The 23,571-nt window shown below is 41.5% G+C and overlaps 2 protein-coding genes across 3 annotated transcripts in view; one reads left to right on the top strand and one right to left on the bottom strand.

The window, feature by feature from the left end:
- Nucleotides 1-4,911, bottom strand: part of DOCK4 (dedicator of cytokinesis 4) — a 223,712-nt gene extending 218,801 nt beyond the window's left edge. The window contains exon 1 of the mRNA XM_066550492.1: nt 4,792-4,911. Coding sequence (XP_066406589.1) covers nt 4,792-4,828 — 37 coding nt within the window. The 5' untranslated portion in view covers nt 4,829-4,911. The remainder of the gene's footprint in view (nt 1-4,791) is intronic.
- A 222-nt stretch (nt 4,912-5,133) lies between these two features.
- The window catches only part of ZNF277 (zinc finger protein 277), a 42,758-nt gene continuing 24,320 nt past the window's right edge, over nt 5,134-23,571 (top strand). For both annotated transcript variants that reach the window (XM_066550780.1, XM_066550781.1), the window contains exons 1-2: nt 5,134-5,235; nt 22,604-22,802. In XM_066550780.1, coding sequence (XP_066406877.1) covers nt 5,193-5,235; nt 22,604-22,802 — 242 coding nt within the window. In that variant the 5' untranslated portion in view covers nt 5,134-5,192. The remainder of the gene's footprint in view (nt 5,236-22,603; nt 22,803-23,571) is intronic.

Raw genomic sequence — 23,571 nt, forward strand, 5'->3', positions numbered from 1 at the left:
TATATATCATGCTAACAAGCAAGCCAGCTCTGAGCTGTCCTTGGGAAATAGTGAAGACATTCAAAACATTGCAAACCCATAAGGAAGTCTATAGATTTTTGGAGGCAGCTTTTTAAAATTAGTTTTAAAATCTTGATTTAGCCTTATTTCACCATCTAATTTGCTTAGTCTAAGACTATTCTTATGACCAAAAATTACTTAAGAATCTCAACTTCATGTTCTGTACTCCAACAAAACACAGTCAGCAATTTTTTTTGTCCAAAAGCTGTAAGTTGAGATAATTCCATCTTTTAAAGACATTGAAAGTTACTGCTTATATAAAATACTAGAAAAAATACCACCTTTATTTGACTGACATACTAAATTGATATAAAAGCCTCCATGACAAATGTGTCATGTGTCAAAAATGTTCCTATAGAAAATGTAGTCTTTGTGATCTCAGAGAGCTGGAACTGGGGGAATAATTCATAATGGACTCCCACTGTCCCAGTGAGGCAAAGGGAGCACTGGTATCTGTCAGCCTCATTCTTGGAGCCCCATGGAACCTCACACCTTCACTTGCTTTCAAGTCACCAGCCATACAAACAGTTACAAGAAAGCAAAAATCACCCTTCAACTGCCCCTAAGTTAAATGAACCCACAAATACATTATATTTTGCTTTGCCTCAACTCTCAATAGTTATTTAGACAACTTGATAGAAGTTTTGGATATAGCTCATTTCCAGTGAACATAGTAGCCTAAGACAAAAATACAAAGTGAATTCCACATAGAAATGTGAGGCACAATAAATGGAGAGGAATGGAGGAAATAAGGCTTGATTGAAGACTTTATTTGTATTGTTGAAGAGGCACACAGGAAAAGCAAATGAAGTGTTTAACAAAACACATTATACCATGCTATTGACAGAGCTACTGTTGAGCTAAACAAACCAAGTTCATTTACAGTAAAGTAAGTGCAGTCAGAAAGGGGGTTGCAGCATGGAGATAAGGATATCTTTGCTATCTTGCAACAGGACTGCTAGCAAGACTAGTTTGGCTGCAACTCAGAACAGGACACAAGCCAATTGATGTGGCTTTTGTCTATGTGCAAGTCAATACTGCTCCTGTGATCAACTAATAGGCCTCTGTCTTTTTCCTCCTTTGAACCTCAGCTTATAGTACAAAGCCATTTGAACCCTACACTTCTTCATCTATAAACTAGGAGAAGCCCAAACTTCATGGCCCTCTCAGAAAAGCACATTTATGGCTTAACCACACTAAAAATATCAATCACTATTTCAGCTTGGCAGAGTTAAAATGGTACAATGTGCTGTACAGAATTACTTCAGCATCTGGAATACCATTCTGCTTATATATTAGGTGATACATTCAGCAACCATTTTTAATTAGTCTCCTTAATTAATCTTTCCACCTTAATCCAAAAAAATGCCTTCCAGAGAAATGCTGAGAAACTTTGTGCTCAGTGAAAAAGGGTAAATCGCCTACTTTGCAGAAAACACAACTGCACCCTTACAGATCCAGGTAAATCAAAGAAATCAGATGATATGGCATTATGCAGATCTGGTGAGACAAAAAGAAAAACAGATATCCTGAATATAGAGGATGAAACAGAACTTCTATCTTTACTCCAAACAGCAGCTACAAATTATTTAGTCCAGTGATTTATGTATTACAGCTAAAGTTTTCTAGTACACACCAACCAGTAAGCGTCACTTTTGAAAGCTACACTAACTGCTTTGCTGCCTGCAGAGCATCCAAAGCTAGGCAATCTTAAATTGCTCATTTTAACAAAGCATTTGATGATTGCTCTAAACAATATTGGTCATTGCTTGGACTCTATGATATTGGAGGTCTTTTCCAACCTAAATGAATCTGTGATTCTCGTGGGTTCTGAATTCACATAGATCAGCATATGGTATTCGTGCAAGTCAACTCCGTTTTACATCTACCACATTTAAACATTATAAACAGCAAAAAATAATCTTACCTCTCCTACCCTTTAATCAGCATACTTTGTGCTAAATACTCCACATCACCGACCTCAGGATCCTTGGTACAATGCCACCACAGCTGAAGGTGTGACTCAAAACATATGCAATTTCAAAGTGAAATATACAGGCTTAACCTTCTGTTGTGAAAATACAGATATCAAAACCCAAACAAAGAGAGCTCTCAATATTGGAAAAAATATTCCTATTTCACTTTTAGCATCCTGATGGATAATACAACATAACTGACAAAATCTGTAGCCTTGGAAATAAAAACACACAACTATAGTATAAAAGGTGGCACACAAATTTGCAGTGGTGTTTTCCTCATAGCAGCATGAATGTCTACCATGAAATGAACAAGCAGTGTGTCTGCCTATTAGTAAATGAACTGTGAGTTAAGCAACATACTCAGTGAAAAAAATCAACCAGATATTATCAATAGCTAGCAGGCAGAAGTTAAAAAAATTATAGAAGAGAAGACTGTGACTTGTATTACCTGCCCCTCAAAGGGGGATCAGTCAGGCTGTGCAAGTGAGCAACAGCCACCTGGTACCAGCACCCCTTCAGTGCAACTAGGTGGCTGTTGTCTGGTTATTCATCCATTTTGGCATCACAGTAGAAATGTGCAGCACACAGCATGTGCTGCAGAATTCAGACTGAAAATGCAGATGAGGTCTGATGTTGATGCAAGTCCTGAGCTCTTTGCATAAAGGATGCATATGCTTGGTACAAATCAGGATTCTCAAAGGCGTTTCCTAACACACCCATTTTTCCAGAGCAGATAAACATACAAGTATGAAACAGCTGTTTGGAAATGTAATAATTCTATCAGCAAAAAAAAAAACAAACAAAAAACCACATAAGTTGGTCTATGGTGCAAAATGCAAGTTTGATTTATGAGGTTCACTTCATATAAAGTTTAAACAATTATGCAGCAAGATACAAGCCTTCCTGCTGCCTCCCCTCCACGGCTATGTTGTACAATAGCTTACAGGGTAATTGGGTGTGAAGATTTTGCAGACAGCACTCATCATGCAGGTGAGTGAGCACATAGCATAAAAAAGCAGTCCAAGAGAAAAATTAAATTTCTTTAGGTTAGTATTTCAACATTTTGCAATAGTCACATTGAACTATAATATCACTCCCATCCAAGGGGTACAGAGAAACCAATTTAAACAGTGGCTTTTTGTTACTATCTTGAATAGCCTTTGGAAGCCAAATCACAGAAAACCAGGAAATGAATTTAAATAAGAATACGCATCGTTTGGGTGACTATATTATACTTGCACAAATAAAGACAATCTTTGTAGGGGGCCACATTTTCTGGTTGATCCAAAGGAAGATCTCTATTGAGAAATTGCAACTGTATCTCATTAGCAGGAGCAAGATTTCAGTGGCACCAGCTCTGGTAAGCAAAGGTAGAGCTGAAGAGCATTTCAATTCACCTCTAAGTACCTGAAAAGAGTTACTAAACGTAGAAAAGCGTACTTAAGGGATATCTCTTAATTGTTTAGCAACGATGGGATAGTTATTCAAATAGGGGGAACAGTTTAATCTGCTTTTTTTCAGTATAAGAAAGATAGTGATTTTTAGCTCATATATGGGGGGCAGGGGGAGAATGCTTTCAGTTGTGAAATAGCATACTAGGATCAAAAATAAAAATAAACAAGAAATAGAAAGAGAGAAGGGCTGCAGCTTGAAATACTTGACTGCTAATATCCAGCATGCCATTCCAGGGAGTCCCAGAGTGATTTTTAAGCCTCTTGCCCATCCTTGTAAAGAAAGGCGGGTGGCAGGATTAATCAATATCGTGCAACCCAGCTGTGACCTGACAAATAAAGAAGTCAAGAAAAAAAAAAATCCCATCGATGATCTGTGTCATTTAGCATTCGGAGGACGGCAACATCTGGGCTCAACTCCAGATGGGACGGAGCGGCCCCGCGCTCTCGGCTCGCCACAGCGCTGCTACACACACACACACACACAAAGGAGGGCTCCGCGCTCCTCCCGCTTTTCTCCAACATGAACAACTCCGCGTTCAAATAAGACGTAAACACACGGAGAGCTGCCTACTACGCCGGCAGGTCTGTACAACAGTTCAGCTACACCCGTGTCAGAGGGGGCTATTGTCCGGGACCAGCGGCCGGCGCTCACCGGGTGTTGGCGTAGGCGGTGCCAAGAAAAATAAAATCACTGCGAGTCTCTCCGATCGCTCCGCAAGCCAAACCCGCGGGCTTCAGAGCCCTGCACCGGGCAGAGGGGAGCAAACAGGCGAGGCAGTGCGGCTCCCACAAGCGACACTTTGTCTGGCTTCCAGCGAAGCAGCGACAAAACCCCCGACGCGCGAACAATGCCCGCGGCCCCGTCGCCGCTCCTTGCCGGGCCGCCGGCGGACACCGTCTCCCACCGGGTCGCCGCTCTCAGCGATGTTTTTAGGTTGCTTTGTTCCCCGTGAAATGCAAGCCTTTTCACCCAGCGCCGGCGGGGAGAACCGAGCGCCCGCCTCGGAGACTGGGGACCGGCCCCTGCCCCATCCCCTGGCAGCAGTGGGAGACGCCGGAGCCGCGGCTTGGGCATCGGCCGCCCTTTGTTGTGCCCCCGGGAAGGGGCCGCACCCCCGTGCCCTGACGGGACCTCGGCTCCCACCGCAGCGCCCACACGGGCAGGGCGCTGCCTTCGCTCCAGGGGGAGACGGCAGCAGCGCCCCGCGGGGCGAGCCCGCTCTGCCCGGGATGCGCTCCCCGCCGGCAGCGCCGCTCCTCGCCCCCGCGCTGCCCCGCTCGCCTTCTCTTTCACTCACCCACGCCGTACTTCTCGTGCTCCGTGGGTATCCACATGCTCGCGGCGTGCGAGCGCCCGTTCCCCCGCCAGCCCCTCCGCCGGGAGCGGCGGTGGCCGGCAAGCGCGTCCGCTGCCCGGGGCTCCCGCCGCGCTCAGCCGCGGCTGCCCGGCCCCAGCGGCAAAGGCATTGTTCGGGCGGGCGGACTGACTGAAGCGCGCTCGCCGCCAGCCACTTATATTCCCCGTCCCGCTGCACGCCGGGGAACGTAGTGCCTCGATGCGGCCGCGCCCCTCGCCGCCCGCGGCCGCGGGAGAGACTACGAGCCCCGTCTGGCCCCGCGCTCCCCGCCGGGGCGGAGCGGGGCGGGGCGCGGCTCCCGGGGCCGCCCCGCGCCGGGCGGGCCGAGCGGCGGCGGCAGCATGGCTGAGTCCCGAGGGGCTGCGGGACCGGCGGTGCGGGGAGGTGAGTGCGCTGCGGGAGGCGCGGGGGTCTCACGCTGCGCTCCCCCACTCCCCTCGGCTCCGAGATCCCGGCTCGGACGGTGGGACGGGGCTGGGGCAGCCGTCCCTGGGATGGGGAGCGGCGGACACGTGTGCGCCTGCCGGGAGCGCCAGGGCCCGGCGCGGTGGGGCTCGCTCGTCGCCCGTCGGAGCGGGGTTCTGCAGAGAGCCACGGACAGCCCCGTACCCTCCTCCCGCTGGTTACAGCGACGTGAGTCGCTCTGGTCCTACTGGTGCCTGTCCTTCCACGTTTGGCGCACGGAACTGCGGGGACGCGGAGAGTTTCCAACAGCGAGTCGGAGTGGAGAGGGAGTTGATGCCGGCAGCGCGGCAGAGCGGTGGGACGTGGGGCTGATGGTCCGGGGAGCATTTTGGCTCCTGACATAAATCTGTTTGTCAACGCACACATGCACAGACATAGTGCAAAGCAGGCGGTGCACAGCGAGGAGCACAAATGATCCGTGGGGAATTACTGCAGGGATAAGCCAGGTGCTGTAAGCAGCAAGAACAGCAGGGTTTGTGTCCTTGTCGAGAGGTCTGTATGTCTGCACCCTCCTGGAAGGAGATTAGTTAGAGCTCACCGTGGATAAACTGCAAGAAATCCTCAGCTACACTGGTCCTTCTAAGAGAAACCTACGTGTTTTGAGGTAGGAGCAGTAGCCTAGGTTATATCTTCTGGTCCTGTGGAAAGGCACAGACAGAAAAAAAGGGAGAAAAACAGTGATAATGATGCGGCTTTGCAGGGCTTACCAGATACAAGTTGTCTATAAAATGAGTATGTCTGGTTTTAGAAAAGTGTTTTCCAATGAAATCAATATTCTGAACTGGTATCTAGAGATTTTATGGGTTTCTTTGGTTTGATCCAAATGAAAAAAAAATAGTTTAATGTTTTTCAAGAGAGTAGCTTTCAGTTTAGGTTGACTTTAACTTCTGCTGTCAAGTCATTGATAGTGTGAAGGGCACAATAAAAGGAAGTCATGTACAAGCAGGCAGTTTCAAACCTAGAGTTAGAGCACTTTTATTCTGTGTTTGGGCCTTTGATAGTGAGTGGTCTTTCAAGTGACATTTATGTTGTTTGTCAAGTGTGTGCCCTTATTCTATTCATAAAAGTAATATCAATTTATGCTAGTAGTTAGAGCAGTACTCTTGCCTTTTTTTCTGTGTAAGAGTATGTTGGCATGAACCTCATACATGAAAAGCCAGACCCTTTTAGAGCATTGCCACACTGGTGTAATTGCACCCAGAAGCAAAGCTCTGCTGTTTTAACTATTGGAAAGAACATGTGCCTGAGTCTGTGCAACTCTTCTGTGTATACATTGGTCTGTGGACTGCTAGAGATGATGAGGTTACCCTGAGGTTTTTTCAGATAACTCTTGTAAAGATATTGGCACCAGTTCAAAGAAAAAAAAGGAATTTTTTGGAGGAAAATGGAAATTCAGAGGCCTGTGCTGTTTTCCTTTTACTGAGCGCAAACACTTGTTGAAATGACTAGTGGACTTCCTCTGTCTTTGCTCCCAAACTCACTTTGCATTTCCTGGCAGATCATTTGGAGTTTCTAGGTAATGAAATATGTAAAAAATCACTGTTGAAAATCAAAATAATAGATGTCAGGCTAAATTAACTTTTATGTCAGCCTATAGACTTTCATGTCCATCCATGTGCTTCATCTCCCCGTAAGACAGGTCTGCCAGCATGCTGGCTGGGAGTCATAAAATTTTGCTCCAGCCTTGTAACTGCTGTCTCTCATGTTAACCATGACTGACTTCAGCATCAACAGTCTTCCCTTGGACAAAGGCAAGAGTCTCCAGTTGCTCAAGCAGCCTTTTCAAAATTATTTGTTTGCCACACACTTACTTAGGGTCAAGAGATCTTAAGAGTATAAATCACATTTTCAATGGGCAAATAAATACCCCATCCTAATATTTATTATTTCTCTGCCTCTGAACAAAATCTTTATTCATTCAGAGGTTTAACTTGTACAAAACTATTCTCTCTAGAAACATGTTGTACTTGCATGTGCACCTGAGGTGTGTCATGTACTTGGAGGCAGCATCTAGGAAAATTAAATAATATACTATTTCCTGGTTTGCTGATTCTATTTACAGAAAAGCCTGTGGTTTTATATTCTAATCCAGGACAATGTTGCTTTCTAGTTATTTCCTTCCAGCAGCCTTCACCAAGTGGCTTTTAATAAATATATCTCTGTCCACAGTACAGTTTGTTCAGTCTGCATATCAACACTTCTTACAGCATCTGTCAAAGGATTTTAAAATAAGTATTTTTTCTGGAAATGTGTCTTTCATTGTTGCATCAGTAGTCTGACAGTTATAGTTTTCCTACTCAAGGTCCTCTTGTGCTCAGGTGCTTTTGAACACATGCTGCTGGGGTGCACCATGTCCAAGCACAACATGTTTGATTCCTTCCATGTCTCTCTCTCATACCCCATTTTTAAGAATATTCAGTTTACTCTGGAAAACAAAATTTGACTGGTCTTGCACAAGTCTGCTTTTTTTTTTTGTTCTACCTAGAGGATATTCCAGTGAAAGCTGGTTTGTTCCTGATAGTACAGCCATTACTTCTTTGCTCAACTCTTTAAGTTCTGTTAAGGATGCTATTAGAGCTGCTCAACACAGTGGGCTCTGGAATGCAGGGTTTTCTCTTTCCTGGTCACTGAAAGGCAGTCCCATGTACTCTCAGACCCAAAAGATTTCTCCACACAGGTTAATGGATGCATTCCTCATTAGATTCACAAGCACTCCCATGTTCACAGGCCACTTCCTGTGCCTGTGTGGGTTCTTAAGTCTGTTTAAGTCCATTTCATAAAGTATACAAAATTTCACTATCACCTTCTGATCCCATCCACAAACACCCTCAAAAATACCATAGTACATACGATAGTCACACATTTCCCTTTTCCTATCAGTGACAAAAGTTCCTCTTGACCCTGTTCATGTATGTGTGAGTAGTTCCTTTCATGCCATTAGTTCCCATATTGGCAGAGACAACTTACTGTCTCTTTTCACCTGCTCATTAAGATTTGTGTGCAATCTACCATGGCCCTTGTTATTTGCCATTTCTTTTATATTGAATAGTCCTTAACCAAATAACTGGTGGACTAGATGCTTTCCCAGCCCCTGCTTCCTTCTACTACCAGTCCTATTCAGATCAGGCTGAGTGCTTTACTGCTTTCCTCTCTAAAATATCCACAGCATGCCTGGTGGTGAGTGGGGAGCTGCTGGCTGCTCGTGTCCATGGGTGAACACTCCAGCAAGGTGACAGAGCAGCCACTCCCCAAGCACAGAGCTGCCTCTGAGCACAGAGCTGCCCCTGCTTGTCTCCTCATTCTCGAGAGACCCTCGACCTCGGCCTCATGAGCAGCCCACGTGTATCTGCCCGCTTCTGTTTCATGGGTTTAGAGGATGATATCCTCTCAGTATCCTTCCTTAAAAACCCCCACCTGTTCCAAAAGATCACACATGGGGTTGCATCCTCAGTTGTTTTCCCACAGGGCACTTTCAAGCATCCAGAATACCACTCGTGATTCCTCAGGTTAAATCTTTGTGTGCAGTAGAGCATTTCAAGAACTGAGGCTTCCACCATACTACAGATTTTGGACAGAGAGAGAGGAGAGTCCTTTTACTAGTAGGTATTATAAGCTCTATAAAGGATGCAGTTTAATCATTGTGAACTGAACAATTAGCAATTACACCTGGAGGACAGGTTCACTAATTAATTCTGGAAGTGCAACACAATTTATTTTAATATGACTGCCAGAATGGATCTCCTAAAGCAGTATTATTTAAAAATGTTTAAAGAGCCCTTTTTGTGACTTTTAATTAAAAATCCAATTTCAAAGTAATTTTAAACATTTACCTGATAAGCAAGTGGATCTTTTGGAGGACTGGAAATTACTAAATTATTGTTGTAAAAATCACCTTTTATGTGCTTTTCTGTTTGAAAATTGAAAAGGCAGAATCCTTTCACGTAACTGTTGCAGTAATATTTTAGAGGTTTTAGCCTTCACATCACATTTCTTAAATAACTGATGATGGAAGAATATACAAGTGAAACTAAATATTTCATTAAACAGGTCATAATGGCATAATAAAATAAGTGATGGATTGTATTGGTTGGTAATAGAGATCTGAAGTGCCCACGATTGCTGCCATAATTTTACAAATAATTGTGTTGTAAATGTGCAGCGTATTTTACCTGAAGACAAGGTATGAAGGCATAATTTCTGTTAGCACAAGGCATAGGATATGTTGTACTCCCCAAAAATACCCAATAAAGACTTGCTATTTGGTTTTCTCTGAATTCAGAAGACTTTCATAGCTTTAAAGCAAAGATGGACGGCTTTTATCTTTGTATTTCATTCTGGTATACTAAGCGAATTCTTGCCCTCTCAGTAGCAGGTAAAGGCTTTGATACATGAGCAAACTACACAGTATCAGCTCCTCCATACTCTAACCAGAGCTTGTTTAGAACTGAGCTGCTGCAGACTGCCTGGTGAGCAGGTACAAGGCTCAAACATGGTAACTTGTTTGCTTGTTGAATCCTTCGACTTCTTTGAAACTTTGCTCAGTCTTGCAGTTACCTGCAAGGGAGGGAGTAAGAATGAGTGGTGTTTCATCAGTCCTCAGACTGATGAGGACCTTTAAACTGTTTCTGTATGGGAAAATATCTGGTTCTTACCCCAAAAAAGTGTTTCTCATCACTTGAACAAATAATATATGTGGACATGCTTTATTTAGATGTAGAGGTATAGGCTAGAGAGGTACTTCAAGTGTTTTGAATGTTCTGAGTGTAACACAGATGCCAGGATAATTTGTTATGCCTCTTGAAACACCTTGTTCACTGCTTTTTTTCCTGGGGAGTACTGGTTTTCTGGAAGAGCACCGAAGTTGTAGATTCTTGTCAGCAATGATGACTGCCACAGGGTCTGCTTGTGGTATAAACAGGGCTCAGAGTTCACCCTTTGAGACTTCAGCCAGCTTTCTTGATGAAGGGATGTAGGATTTAAACTAGCACATGCTTGTGTATATGAACAGTAGGAAAGGAAGAAAAAACTTAAATTTTTTATTATAAAATTGAATGAATTTGAATGAATGAATGAAATGAAAAATGAATAATTAGGAAATTACAAGCGTTAAGTATTTTAACTTCAGTATAGGGTAAATTTGTCTGTCCAAACAGTCTTCACAACCTTTCCCAGCCCTGTGTGCTTCCTTCCACCATGTCCTGTCCTGAAACCTCTGCTAGAACTCTGCAACTTTGTGTGACCATTTATATCCTAAAACTGCAGCTGTTCCCAGTCTCTCTCTGAGGTTTTTGCTTCACATTCTCATCCACAAACTCCCAGCAGGCTGAATCTGGGAGAAAAGCCTAAAAGCATTTGAATGTCTTTCTGTGGGCTTTTTAAAGTAGCTTTAAATATTGCATCAATAAAAGCCTCACACAATGGAGGAAAGAACATGACATTCAAGAAGCGGGAGAAAAAAATGTGGTGAGTTTTGTAGAACTTTAAAGCAGGTCTGTGCCTCTGAAGGGCTGGGCACATCATCCTGAGCAGTGTCTCACTGAAATCAGGGAAATGTGTTTGTAAAAGTCTGGGTTCTTTGCAGAGTTATTGTCAGTCAATAATTAATTACAGTCACTTGAATAGGAAAAGACTAGTGTTCAATGACCTGATGACTGTTGTATTAAATAATGCATTAGTCAGTACCACTAAAACCACATGACCAGACTGAAGTTGTGCTGTGGCATCTCTGCCTATGCTGGGGGGCAGGTGGGAACTAGGTGCTCTTTTAGGTCTCTTCCAACCCAAACAATAGCAGTACATGTTAACTTTTAGTGTTTCCATAGGAAATGGTATAGCTGCAGTAGTCCAATCATTGATCCCAAGGCCTGATTTTCCAGCAGGTGTTTCCATGATCATTGCTTGTTTGCCATTCTGTCCTAATATTCTACTGTAGTAGACCTTTAAGTTAGAAATTGTAGTAGATGTTTTGTCAGTAGCTTCAGTGGTCCACAAGCACCTGTCTGTTCTTTGTAGTACGTTTCAACTGTGTTTCCTGAAACTTTCCTTTTGATTTTTTTGCCTCTTGTTTTCACTGGCCACTATCTTCCAATTGGTCATTTCTTTTAATTTTGTGTATTTTTCTCTGATATTTTTATGACTCACAGGCAGTGGCCAGTGTGAAATGGCCCAGCTGTTTCTGTTTGAGTCTTGCTCATTGAGATGTCATCTTCCCATTTGTCTTTGGAGACTCTGTACCCAAGGAGTAGCCACTTGCCCTGTGTAGTTGTAGCAGGTTAAACACCTTCTCTTTATCCCTCTGGTATAGGAGCTCTATAACTTGACACGCCATCTGTTTCAACCTCATGATTTTTTGTGGTATGTTGTGGCTCTGTCACCTGAACAAATGATAAGGCACAGTAGATAAAGGTGCCACGGTCCCTGCAACTATACTGCATGGTTTGGCATTTCTGCTCACATGAAGTGAGTGCTCCCACACTGAACAGCCACTTGGTTTAGACCCAGGCATTTCTGTTAAGGGTTGGGATGCATTTTTCATATACCTGAGCTCAAGCAAATCCTGTTCACATGCTCTGAAACTGATCTCTAAACCCAGCCAATGCACAAAGCAGCTGGAGAGCGACTGGGGGCTGCAAGACTCCTGTGAGGGTCAGAGCTGTGCAAGAGGAGAGACAGGGCTGGTGGGCAGCACAGGGAAGCTTGGCACAGCACCCTCCCATCCAGAACCTCGTGCCAAGTTCCTGGCATGTGCCCCAGGGTATGGCTGTGAGTCCCATGGTGGAAGAGCACAAGGCTCACAATATAGAAACAGCAGTGGTTGTGAAACAAATGTGTGCAGTTCTAAGTGATGCTGCTGCCAGAGGAGCATTTTGCTAGCATTTGTCCTGACCAGTGTGCCAGCACTGAATTTTATTATGACTCCGTAATGCATGAATAAATGAGGTAGAGCTTTTTCTCTAAAGACCATCCTGCTGTGTGTAAAAAGACCATCCTGCTGGAGGTTTGAATTTGTCTTATACAGAATGAAAACATGCAGTCTGTGCTGTATTTTTATTATTTATTATTACTGTACTAATTTAATGTTCAGGAGCCTGCATGTATTTATACAGTTAGTAAAATAGTGCCTGAAAAATATGAACAACTTGTTTCACTAATTCTAGCGTTCTAATTCTGTTTCTTGATGAAGTTAATTTCAATTATTGTATCATCCATGTCCTTGGGCTACATTAGTAGTATCAGCAAGCATATATCATACTTAGGAAGCCGAGATCTGTGTTATATGGTTAATGAATGCATGGAGGTCAGTATCACAAAAATATTTATTTCAAACTCTGGTACAAAGTCAGAATACGCTCATAGAAATTTTATATAACTTGCTGTGAGATGTCTCTGGGATCTTTAAGACATAATTATTTGAGCCCTGACCTAAAAATACTTTCCTCTCAAAATAATTTTCAAAAATGTATGTCTAAAGAGTATAAATAGTGGATTATTTGAAGTACAATCAAAGCTTTGTTTTCCTGAACCATGATATCAGGCTGAAGTATGTTGATTCACATCACTGCACACTATAATGAACTTCCCCTTTGAGCCACTGTTTTTCCAATTTGAATACCAGTTTATGGAGGTTTGATTCTAAAAGTAGAAACCACTGATTTTGCTACTTTTTCTGGAAAAGCTGCAGTTCATTGAGAAGGCAGCAACAGACCATAGAGATTCTGACATGATAGGGCCTCTTCTTCATACAGATTCTTCATTAATGATAAAATTCACTTAACTCAGCCTTGAAGGCTCTCTGTGTGTCAGGAAGCTCAGTCAGAATATCTGAGAGAGATTTCAGCCTGTTCTGTCAGTATGACACCCACACACACAAGGATGCCAGAAACGAGACCTCTCAGGATGCATTTTGAGGTTAGTTCTAATTTGTATGAGTCTGAAAAAATTTAAGTGCTATTTAAAATAAAAGTTTCACAGCATTTGCAGTTGTTTTTTTCACATAGTTGCCTTTTTCAAGGAAAGTCTACCAGTGGAAAAGTTGTAAACCCTGCAATGCAAATGTTTTAGTTAGGAGCATGGCAGAAATTCCCATCATAATGACGTGGGGGTGTCAGGAACTGCTAAAGCAGGCTTTATGTTTTTAAGGCAAATCACACAGCCTTTCCTGTAGTTACAGAGAGTAAAGCAATTGTTTTAAAAGACCACAAGGCAATTCTTTTAACATCAAAAGGATAAACGTGCTTGGAAATTGAATCCTGTTAGAGGAAAAGAACATGTGACAAGAAAAGGAAAATCCTTGTAATAAAACTTTATTGATCACTACTAAATGATCACAATAAAAAGAAGAGTAAAGTATTTAACCTGCTTTACATAGCAATGCTGGCATGAAAGTTACTAGGCTCAATACAGTATTTTTAAAGGCACTGCAAAGACAAATTATAGCAATGAAGTATTACTGTCTATATTAAAAACATTGTTAAGACTACTCCTTTCTGGGAGAGCTAAGGTCACAGACACAGAGTATGTAAAGTAAGACATGCCTTTTTCCAGCTTGCTGCTCTTTGCAGGGGTTAAGCAGAACAATGGCAGTGGTAACATACACAAGTACTACATTTGCAAATACATTTTTTTACTTGTGATGCCTTCCAGTAGGTATTTTTTAACATTTTTTAAATTATGGTCTAGAGCACCTTGACACAAAATTGTGCGCTTTTTTTTTCCTCTTCCTTTTTTCCCCAGGAGTTTTCATATGAAAATAGCAGAAATTCAATCTTTATACCTTAAATTTAAACAGCATTGTTTATGCTTTATTATGATGTCTCTGGTATGCCTTTTTACTAAATAGCAAGTTTAACAGAAAAAAGCTGTAAATTTTTGTTAGATAGATTTGGATGATACGTACAAAAGAAGAGCCTGGATGGTCCCTTTTGTCCTTCCATTTCAGATTCTTCTGTTGGATATTTTCTTCATCTTCCTTGTAACTCAACATTCTGAGTTTCAGGCTACATAATTACTTTGTTAATCTTTCCAGATAATAGTCTAGGCTTTAATCATTGCTTCTAATCCCTTATTTTAGTAGATAATGTGGATCTCAGCTCTCCATGTCTACCAAGTCACATGATCACACTAAACAAGGAAAGGTAAACAGAAATTTTGTTTAACAATAGCCATAAGAAATCACAGAAGCTCTAAAAAGTATAATAAAATTATTCAGTATATAATGCTGAAGTAGATAAATATTTTTTCATATTTGTGACCAAAATATAAAACCCTGATTTTAGTTACCCTAATGTAAGTCTCTGTTATTTACCCAGGAATGAGGCATTATACAGCTCTGAGCTTGCAACAGAACCTGCTGTAATGTGTTAAATATTTATAAATTGCATATTAACATCAGCACTTAAATATTGTTATGAATACTTACTGGGGTCACTTTCATTAGCGTGTGTGTGGGCATGCATGTCCCTCTGTGTGAGAACAGTAGGTTTGCTCTGGTCTTTACAGATGTGGGGGTTTGTCTGGGCTCCAGCAGAAAGATAACAAGCAGTGGCATGTATCTGCTGCTGAACTGGGCAATAATCTAGTCTATTATTTAAACATGATCTTATTGGCAAGCACATTGGTTTTGTTTTATTAAAATTCCAGCACTTCACATTTTTATTAATCACTTTCCCAGTCCTATTCAGTTGTGTTCTGATGCCTGTGCTGCGGTACCATAGCAACACTTGTTAATGCTAATGAAACTGCAACATCCTAAGCTCCCCGACAGAGCAGCCCTGTTAAATATGGCTATTAAGCACAGTTGTATTTCTGTTAGTTCCAGCTCCCAGCAGACACCTGCTCTGCAGAAACTCTGTTCTGAGTTATTAGGATTCGGTAACTTACAGCTTTTCTTAAAGCTGTCATTGAACTGGAATCAAGTTCTCATATTCCTAGACAGCAAATGCTACAGAATATGTACAGTGTCTGTAAAGCTGACAAGCTTTAGCTGTAGGATTAAGTGTTCTTTTGAAGTGCTCATTTGCATTCAATGAAAAAACAGGCACGGCTGGGACTGATTGATCTTGGGGGAAGCTACAGGATGTGTTCTCCCCTAGAGCATATGGACATTTTAACTAAATATCATTCATAGTGTGTTAACAAGCAGAAGTAATAGGTAAATAATTCCTCATGAACTCAGGCTTAATTCAACTTAATAGAAGTACTTGAGGGCTTTAATATATTGAGATAGGAGATGATTATGTACATTGATTCTTCTTTCACTAGGAAGCATATTTGCATGTAGTATTGGTGAGGACCATGACAGGGTGTTTTATTTTCATTATTCTGAGTTTTGGCTTTGAATACTGTTTATTTGGCAAGTCATTAGTCATCCATCTTTTGTGCTCTGGAAAACAAAGGAAAAATCCTGTAATCAGTGTAAAATTGTTTCCAAGAATATGACCACAAATTAGGGAATGCTGCTGTGCCAACAAATAGATGCTGCAGTGCCAAGGCTGCAAAACAGGGAAGCTGTCATGTATGTATTTCGAGTGTCAAGCCGATCCTTCTCCATACTCTTGCATCATCTCAAAAACAATTGATTCCAAGACAAAGCTTTAAAACTGCTCATTTCCTAAAGAGTTTTAAATGCAGCACTCTTTTGTGCAGAATTACCCATAGGAATACAGGTTGGTTCCCCGTTGTACTCTCTGGAGGGATTTGGTCATTTTGGCAACTAAATGGTTTTGCCATGTGATCAGTGAGAACTTGGGGAGGGTGCTCAGCCTTTTTGTTTTCCATTCAGCATCTGTTGGGCTGCTAGTGTGGAGTGCCAGGTTTGCTAGGTGTCTTTTGTTTTCCTGTCATTCCTTCTTCCCTTTGTTCTTTACGTGTCTAAAAACCTGTCTTTTGCTCGTTATTTGGACTCCCGTATTCACCCGTATGTCTTTGTTGTGTTCATTTTTGTTTTAGGATCATTTCAAGTTCTTGTGCTAATCTCCTCATAATATTAACCAGCTGTATTAATGAGATAATAAACCAGATTTGTTGGTAATGAATTGATCCATTCAACTATTGGATTTAATTAGAAAGACACTTAACATTCCAGCAGATGTTCTTATTTTGTTTCATTGTCCTTGTGTTACCAACAGTGGGATATTTACATCGTAAAGTCCTCAGCCTAAGGCCTTGTTGCTGTGCCATAGACTAAAAAAAATAACAGGAAACCCATAAATATGTCTTAAGCAAATTTGTATTAATTCCTTTCTCATCATTTCAATTCTCAGACTTGGCAATGCCTTGAATTTTCAAAGTATTCTTCATTTAATAATAAATCGATTAATCTGTTTTAAAATAGTTTGATTTCTTCTTTCCCAGTTAACGCCCCTTGTCTTTGGACTTACCTCCTTTTTCTTTGGACTTACCTCCTTTTCCTCTGGTCTTGTGACTCTCATTCCTTTTTATCTAGCGGCAAAGCTTCAGAAAGAAGGATGTGAGTGGCCCTGTCCTCAGCATTCCCTGCAGCCCAGTTGATGGAGCTCCTCCCTCCGCTTGCTGGTTGCCTGCTGGAAGAGCCTGCCAGTCCCTGAGCTCTGGCACTCGAGGCACAGCTGCAAGTCACACCTCAGGGCCAAGCTGTGTGAGTGCAGAGTTCTAACAGTGAGGTTACTTCATTTACCTGAGCCCACATACCTCCACTTGCTAGTTAGAGAGTGTAATTCATGCAGCAGTGTCCAGTTTGTCCCCAGAGCTAGTGAGAGCAGATTGTTCAGATGTGCAACCAAGTAGAATTGAGCACAAGAGCTCCACACTGCACTTAGTGTGCATTTAGTGTGTTAGGTGTGCCCATGCTGACAACAGTGGATTCTGCAAACTGAAGCCAGTGCTGAGTGTCCTTGTTAGGAAGTAGTGTTAAAATCTTAGTGGCTTCTTTTCCTGTGTGTAATGCCTTTAAAGAAACCTCGCACACTCTGGCAGACTTATGCTAAAATTGTATGAGACAGCTGAGGCTGTAAAGCTGAGAAGGTTCTCTTTCACCTTACTGCTTCTCACCATGCACTCCTTAGTTTGCTCTTGCCCTTGGTGGACTCTTGTGGCAGCATTTTCAACATTCTTGAGCAAAAAGAAAGGAAGGAATGGTTCTTAATGGTAAAGAGCTGGATTGACTCATCCAAGGATTTGGCAAGCCTGGGAGCCAGCACAAGCAGAAGGGCAATGGTAGATGGGTAGGAGTGGTGGGATAAGGGGGAGAAAGTCAGGATAATGAGACATCCCTGTGCTTCTTGGTAGCAGCAAGTGGTTACACTGGGGACCATCTCTGGGAACCTTGCCTTTCAAAACTCCCTTTCAAAAGCCAAATCTTTCCTTCCTTTTCTTCCTGATAATATCTGTTGTATTGGCTGTAACATTGCATGGCATATTGCTTTGTGATAATTGCATGTGGATTGTGCAGGTGGAGTGCATTGCCTGCCCTGCTGTAGCTGTGTTATAACTGTGTGGGTGGAACATTTACTTAATTGTGCAAACCAACATTGCTTTGGAGCTTAGAATAATTGTATTCAAAAGTAAAAATGTTCCAGTAAGGAAAATGAATCCATTTTCATCTTGTTGCTTCACTAGCTGTGAAGATTAACTAGTCTATATTATAACAATTCTTAAAATAAAATGAGGCCATATAATTTCTATAACAGGCAGCCTTTTTTAATTTACTTTTTTTTCCCTCACTGTTGTAATGGTGTATACAGTCCCTGTGCAGGGATCAGAAATCCATTGTACTGGGTATCCTGTGGGTGCTTATTAAAAAAAAACCCAGTTCTTATTCTAGTTTTGAAGGTAAATTGTTTTCTATACCACCTCATTCTCAAATACCTTCAAAGTATTTATTTCATTTTCCCCTGAAGCACTTGGTATACTTCTTAGTTTTAGTTTTCAAAGAAGGTATTCCTCTGTTCTCTTCATTCTACTAATCTACCTTTTTTAGCTCTGAATTAGGTGTTAAAGACCATAGTTTTATCTGTCCTGTTAAAGGTTGAACAACATGGTGTCAGCTGCCAGTTCTATGACTGAGAAAGGGATTTTCTTATTTTCTGAGTTCAGAGGGCTTTCTGTGAAGCCTTTGGGATGTCCCGTTGCATAACAGTCATGCTGCTTTTCTATTAGGCAGAGAAGAAAAACTCAGGGGCAGCAACCTGATTCATCCAAAATTTAATGGATGGGTTTTATAAGGCTGTCTTCTCATAGGGAGTCTCATGAGTCCTGTGCTGTCATGTGCTGTTCATCACAGACACAATAAGCAAAGGTGATATATTTTGCTGTTAATACACCTTTTATTTTCCTAAGTGGTAAGCATGAGGGCCAGCTGAAGCATTGCACGAAATTTCGTGTTATTTGAGCAAATTGCACCCAAAAGAGTCCTATTCAATGTTAACAAATGCAAAGTAACACACAGGAGTGAAGACACAAAGAATATGACCACTGTCTTGTGCATTAACACCTGATTCACAACTTAGGAGACTGAATCATTGAAGAGAATTCAGTGGTTAATTCAATGATCCTAAAAGCAAGTGACATACCAGAAATAAAAGGTAAATATAAGAGAGTTTGAAAAAGAAAAAAATCTGTGCTGATTTAGAAACATATTTTCTTCCACTCTTGGACATTTTCAGGCTACCTCTTACCACATTACATGAAGGGTTGAGTAGAACTAGCCTTGAGTTGAACCAGGACATCAAGGAATAAAGGAAAAATTTCATAAAATCATTACAAAAATATGAAAAGTTGATGCAAGTTTTTGTCGGTGTTAAAAAAACAAGAATTTCAAATAGTGCAGGAATAAGTCAATGGTGAAAAAAAAATAAAAGCTGCTTATCTGAGGGGCTCATATAGCCTTTGACTTAAACTCTCCATAGTCAGACTTCTGGAAGACTATTCTATTTGTGTGATTACTGTTTGTTTGCCCTATTTTATCCCATTCCTAGGTAATTGCTTCTCACCCTTGTCAGCCAGGGCACATGCACCAGAGGGGTGTTTAATCCTTCTCTGTGAAGTTATTCTCATTGCAGTAGATTCCAAGAGAAAAGCTTGCTGCTTTTCCCTCATTTTCAAATGTCTCTGCATGTAGGAGTCTTGGAGTCTGAGAATACATCTGAGAGTTTTTATTTCCCTGTTAGCCCTAAGCTGTGCTACAGTTAACAGCTTTTATTCAGTACCTGTAGCCACTCTGCTCCAAATATAGAAACAAAATTAGCTGCTTTTGCAGAGATTTCAATATTATTCTTGGATTTATTTGTACTGTTTTGAGGTTTGTGCTACATTAGTCCAGTAAGTGCTGTGCTAAAGGCTGTGCATTTGTTCAGCTCTGTGCATTTATTCTCTTGTTCAGTGTTTTTTGTAGCAGATGAGTAAAAAGATATTTACATGGATTCCTTTTTCCTTCGCCTCTTCTTTTAAGTGCCTTTGAAAGAAATTGCATAAGCGTCTGCATTTGCCAAACTGCTCTGGTAGCCTAAAGTTATTCCCTTTTAGCATTAGCTGCTCTGTTTGGGCAGCAAAAAACCTTCTCCCTAGTTTATTCCTTTCATCAACTTATGACTACAGTTAAAGACTGAGCAGTTCTGTTTTTCCAGCCCAAGCGGTTGCTATTCACAAGTACCTTTACTAAACAAGGCTCCTTGTCTAAGTTTTGTACCAGTTCCTGCTGACACACCTATCTGTTGAAAGTTGATTTATTGAGGCAGATAGGTGCTTATTTATTTGGATTTCCAATAGTTTAAATAAGTCATTGCAAGACAGCTATACCAAAAATTAGCAAAAAGCAGTGTTGCTCTTTACTGGGTTAAGTTGAACTGGCTGACAGAATATCTTCTTCATTCACTTGGCATCAGCAATTGCAAAGGAAATTAAGTTCTACTTTTCTCAGTAAACATGGTGTAATGCTTCTTCAGGCAACAGAACTGACTGTAAGAATGGACAAAGCTAGACTCTTGCAGGTACCACCAGTTTTGCTTGGGAGATTTGACCCTTTCATGAGGATTGCTCTAGCACATGGTGTAGCCACTGCTGTTCTTAAAATAAGACAAAATGGAACAATTTCTGCAATGCCAGTTTAATAAAGAAATTTCTAAGGGAAGGGAATGAGCTGAAGTGTAGATTAAATTATGAGAAGAAAAGTGTTAGATTGTGCACAGCAGCTGCATTGCTCCAGGTAATACCATGCTCTGTGTGCTGCCATCTTTCTTCAGTGCTTGGTTTTATGTGATAAATTGAATTCAGTGCAACCCAGCCATCAGTCTTCAGGCAAGGCAGTGCCTTCCCAGGAAGTTCTATATTTCAGAAGTCCTAAGTAGAAGCCTCAACAGTTGTGCAGGACATAATATATATATATATATATTGTTCTAGGAGCAGTATAGAGCTGATAAAGGTGTGTTTCCTATGCTTTTATCCCCTTTACCACCTGTGGCTTCTTCCAGCAGCTCCAGCTTACCCTCAGTCCCTGGGCACCAGGGAGCCATTGCCTGTGCTGTGGCTGCTTTGGAGCTCTGTGTGCCTGTTCCTCTGCCTGAACACAGATTTGTCACAGAACTCACAGAGGCTTCCCAGGTCTGCCTCTCAATGGGGTTCTCCAGCCTTTCTTGGGTTATTTCAGTGTCTTGGTAGAACATGGGATGGAACCCTGATACATTAACATTTTTTCCTAGGAAAAAAGCTAAATTACTGTGATTTTTAAAATTATTTTTCAAATTTCCCTGTGAGCAAGGTACCAGACTGTCAGATTAAGTATACTTGCCAATGTATAACATATAGATGTCATTTTTGTAGGGTGAAAGTTATCTAGTAAATATTAATTAAGGTTCCTTTAACCATGTGAATTTTAAAATTCATGTGTGACAAAATAACAGACTTGAGAGAAGGCCTTTTTCCTAATTCTTCAGGTATCTTCAGAAACTGATGCCCAGGAGGTTCCCTCAGAATATCAGGAGATGGTTTTGCACTGTGAGGGTGTCTGAGCACTGGCACAGGTTGCCCAGGGAGGTTGTGGAGTCAAAGCCATTTGCATGGTCCTGGGTAAGGATCCTCCTTGACCAGATGACCTCCAGAGGTCCCTTCCAATTTCATCCAATCTGTCACTCTGTGAAGTTTCATTTTTCTACAGAGGTGTTCATGTCACTGCAGGAATCCAGAGACACAGAGCTTATTCTCCTGCTGCACAGGCTAACTTCATAATACAGGACACCCATGTTTTCAATTTTCAACTTCAAGAGGGCAGGAACATACTGAGTTTTTTTCTGTTTACTTTTTGCTATCCAAAATTGACATCTAAAATTGAAGATCCCTGTTGAAATTGGCATTTGCTTCCAAGATAGACCCCAACCCAAGACTGAGGTAGGATTAATTTGGAAAATGAACACCGTTTACTTCTGGACAGCTGGAATTTGGTTAGGCTAATGGGGCCAACTGTTTAACTCTCTTGGTCAGTGTGTCTTAATGAATTATACTAATTTATGGAAGAGCTTATGAATTTAGACCAGTGTTGTTTAAATGGGGAACACACACATGTAACCGCAGGACAGCATGTGGCAGTGACTCACCTCTGTGTGGTGTCACTTGAGGAACCTGTGTCTGGCTGGTACAGTATGGTACAAACAGGGACCATCCACCTTTCCACATGGAGCATGGCTTCCCCTTGCTCAGCGTCTGTACAGTTAGAAAGTGCTCCAGTGGGCACAGGCATCCAGTGGCAGTAATCTTGACCGAGGATAATCTTTTGTCATAGAACAGTAAATTAGATGTTAATGGGAAAAAAAGGCAAGACAAATGCATATCTTCAAGAGTCAGTCAGAAAATTATAGAAGTATTCTGCAAAAAATAAAAGTATAACTAGGAAAATTAACATGCAAAACAGTTTGTGTTATACAGTCTAAATCCTTCCTGACACTGAGCAATGTGGCTCAGAGTATCAGGGAGCCACAAAGAGTGGCTTTATTCATATCAACAGGTAGATTAGATAGTGAGAAGAAAAGTAGGTTTCCCATCATAAAATTTCTTTAGTGGTAAGCAGAGCACTTGTATGTGACTGACTTGGTGTCAGCAGGGAGTTTTATTTGAGAAAGACACCTGAGAACTGGCCTGTGCTGACCTCCCAGTGTCCCTCTTGGAATCAATGCAATCAACCTGCTTACAAGCATCTTGCTCCTTAAGTGATCCATGCAACAAAACCGAGACTCAAACAGGTTTTGTACTACCTAAAAGTACTCCAAGAGATGTAGATTTATTTACTTAGTCAAAATTAATTTTTTTTTAATTCTTATTTTAGATACCGAGTGTATTTTGGAGCCTCTGTCTCTGCCAGAAAGTCCAGGTGGTGTTGATGCAGTAGAAAGTTCTCCCTATGTGCCTTGTATTTTCTGCAAAGAATGCTGTGTCTTAGCAGAACAAAACCAGCTCCTGAAGCACATGATTATTGAACACAAGCTCGTCATAGCAGATGTGAAACTGGTGGCAGATTTTAGAAGGTAAGGGTTATGTCATTTTAAATGAGTGTCTATGTGTGCAGGTGTTATTGAAAGCTTTGGAAAAGTAGAGATCATCTTTTTAGAAAGACATTGTGGGAGAATTTCTGCTTATGAGCCTTTTGCTGCTGGACTGTAAGGTTGTTTTCCAATTTCCTTCCCTCTCCCTAGTGCCTAGATGTTGCTGGGACTAGTGAGCTCAGTTTTAGAATAGATGGCAATTCCTGTGTTTGGCATTTTTTTATATATCCTAGGGTCTTCTCAGGTCCTATCACTGATCAACAAGTTGTGTGCAAATTAGAAAGCTGGTTTTTAGCAAAGCCCATACCAGACAATCAGCTTTCCTAATCTGGGGTTTTATTTGTGTAGGGCAAGACCGTTTCTATCCCTGTACAATGTCCTCAAGCTGTGTATTGTACACAGAAGCTGCTCAGTACAGGATCTCTCACACTCTGGGATGAAATTTGTTTGTGCTACTGTGACAGTGTTCACAGGGGTCTTATGTTGAGGGAAGAGACAAGGATCTGACTCCACTTCTCAGAAGGCTTGATTTATTATTTCATGATACACATTACATCAAAACTATACTAAAAGAATAGAAGCAAAGGTTTCATCTCAGAAGGCTTGCTAAGCTAAGAATAGAATGGAATGAATAACAAAGGCAGCTGTCCCAGACTCTGTCTGAGCCAGCTGTGCTGTGATTGGCCATTAATACAAATAAGCACATGAGACCAATCACAGATGCACCTGTTGCATTCCACAGCAGCAGATA

The sequence above is a fragment of the Molothrus aeneus genome, chromosome 5 (assembly GCF_037042795.1).
Source record: "Molothrus aeneus isolate 106 chromosome 5, BPBGC_Maene_1.0, whole genome shotgun sequence".
NCBI lineage: Eukaryota > Metazoa > Chordata > Aves > Passeriformes > Icteridae > Molothrus > Molothrus aeneus.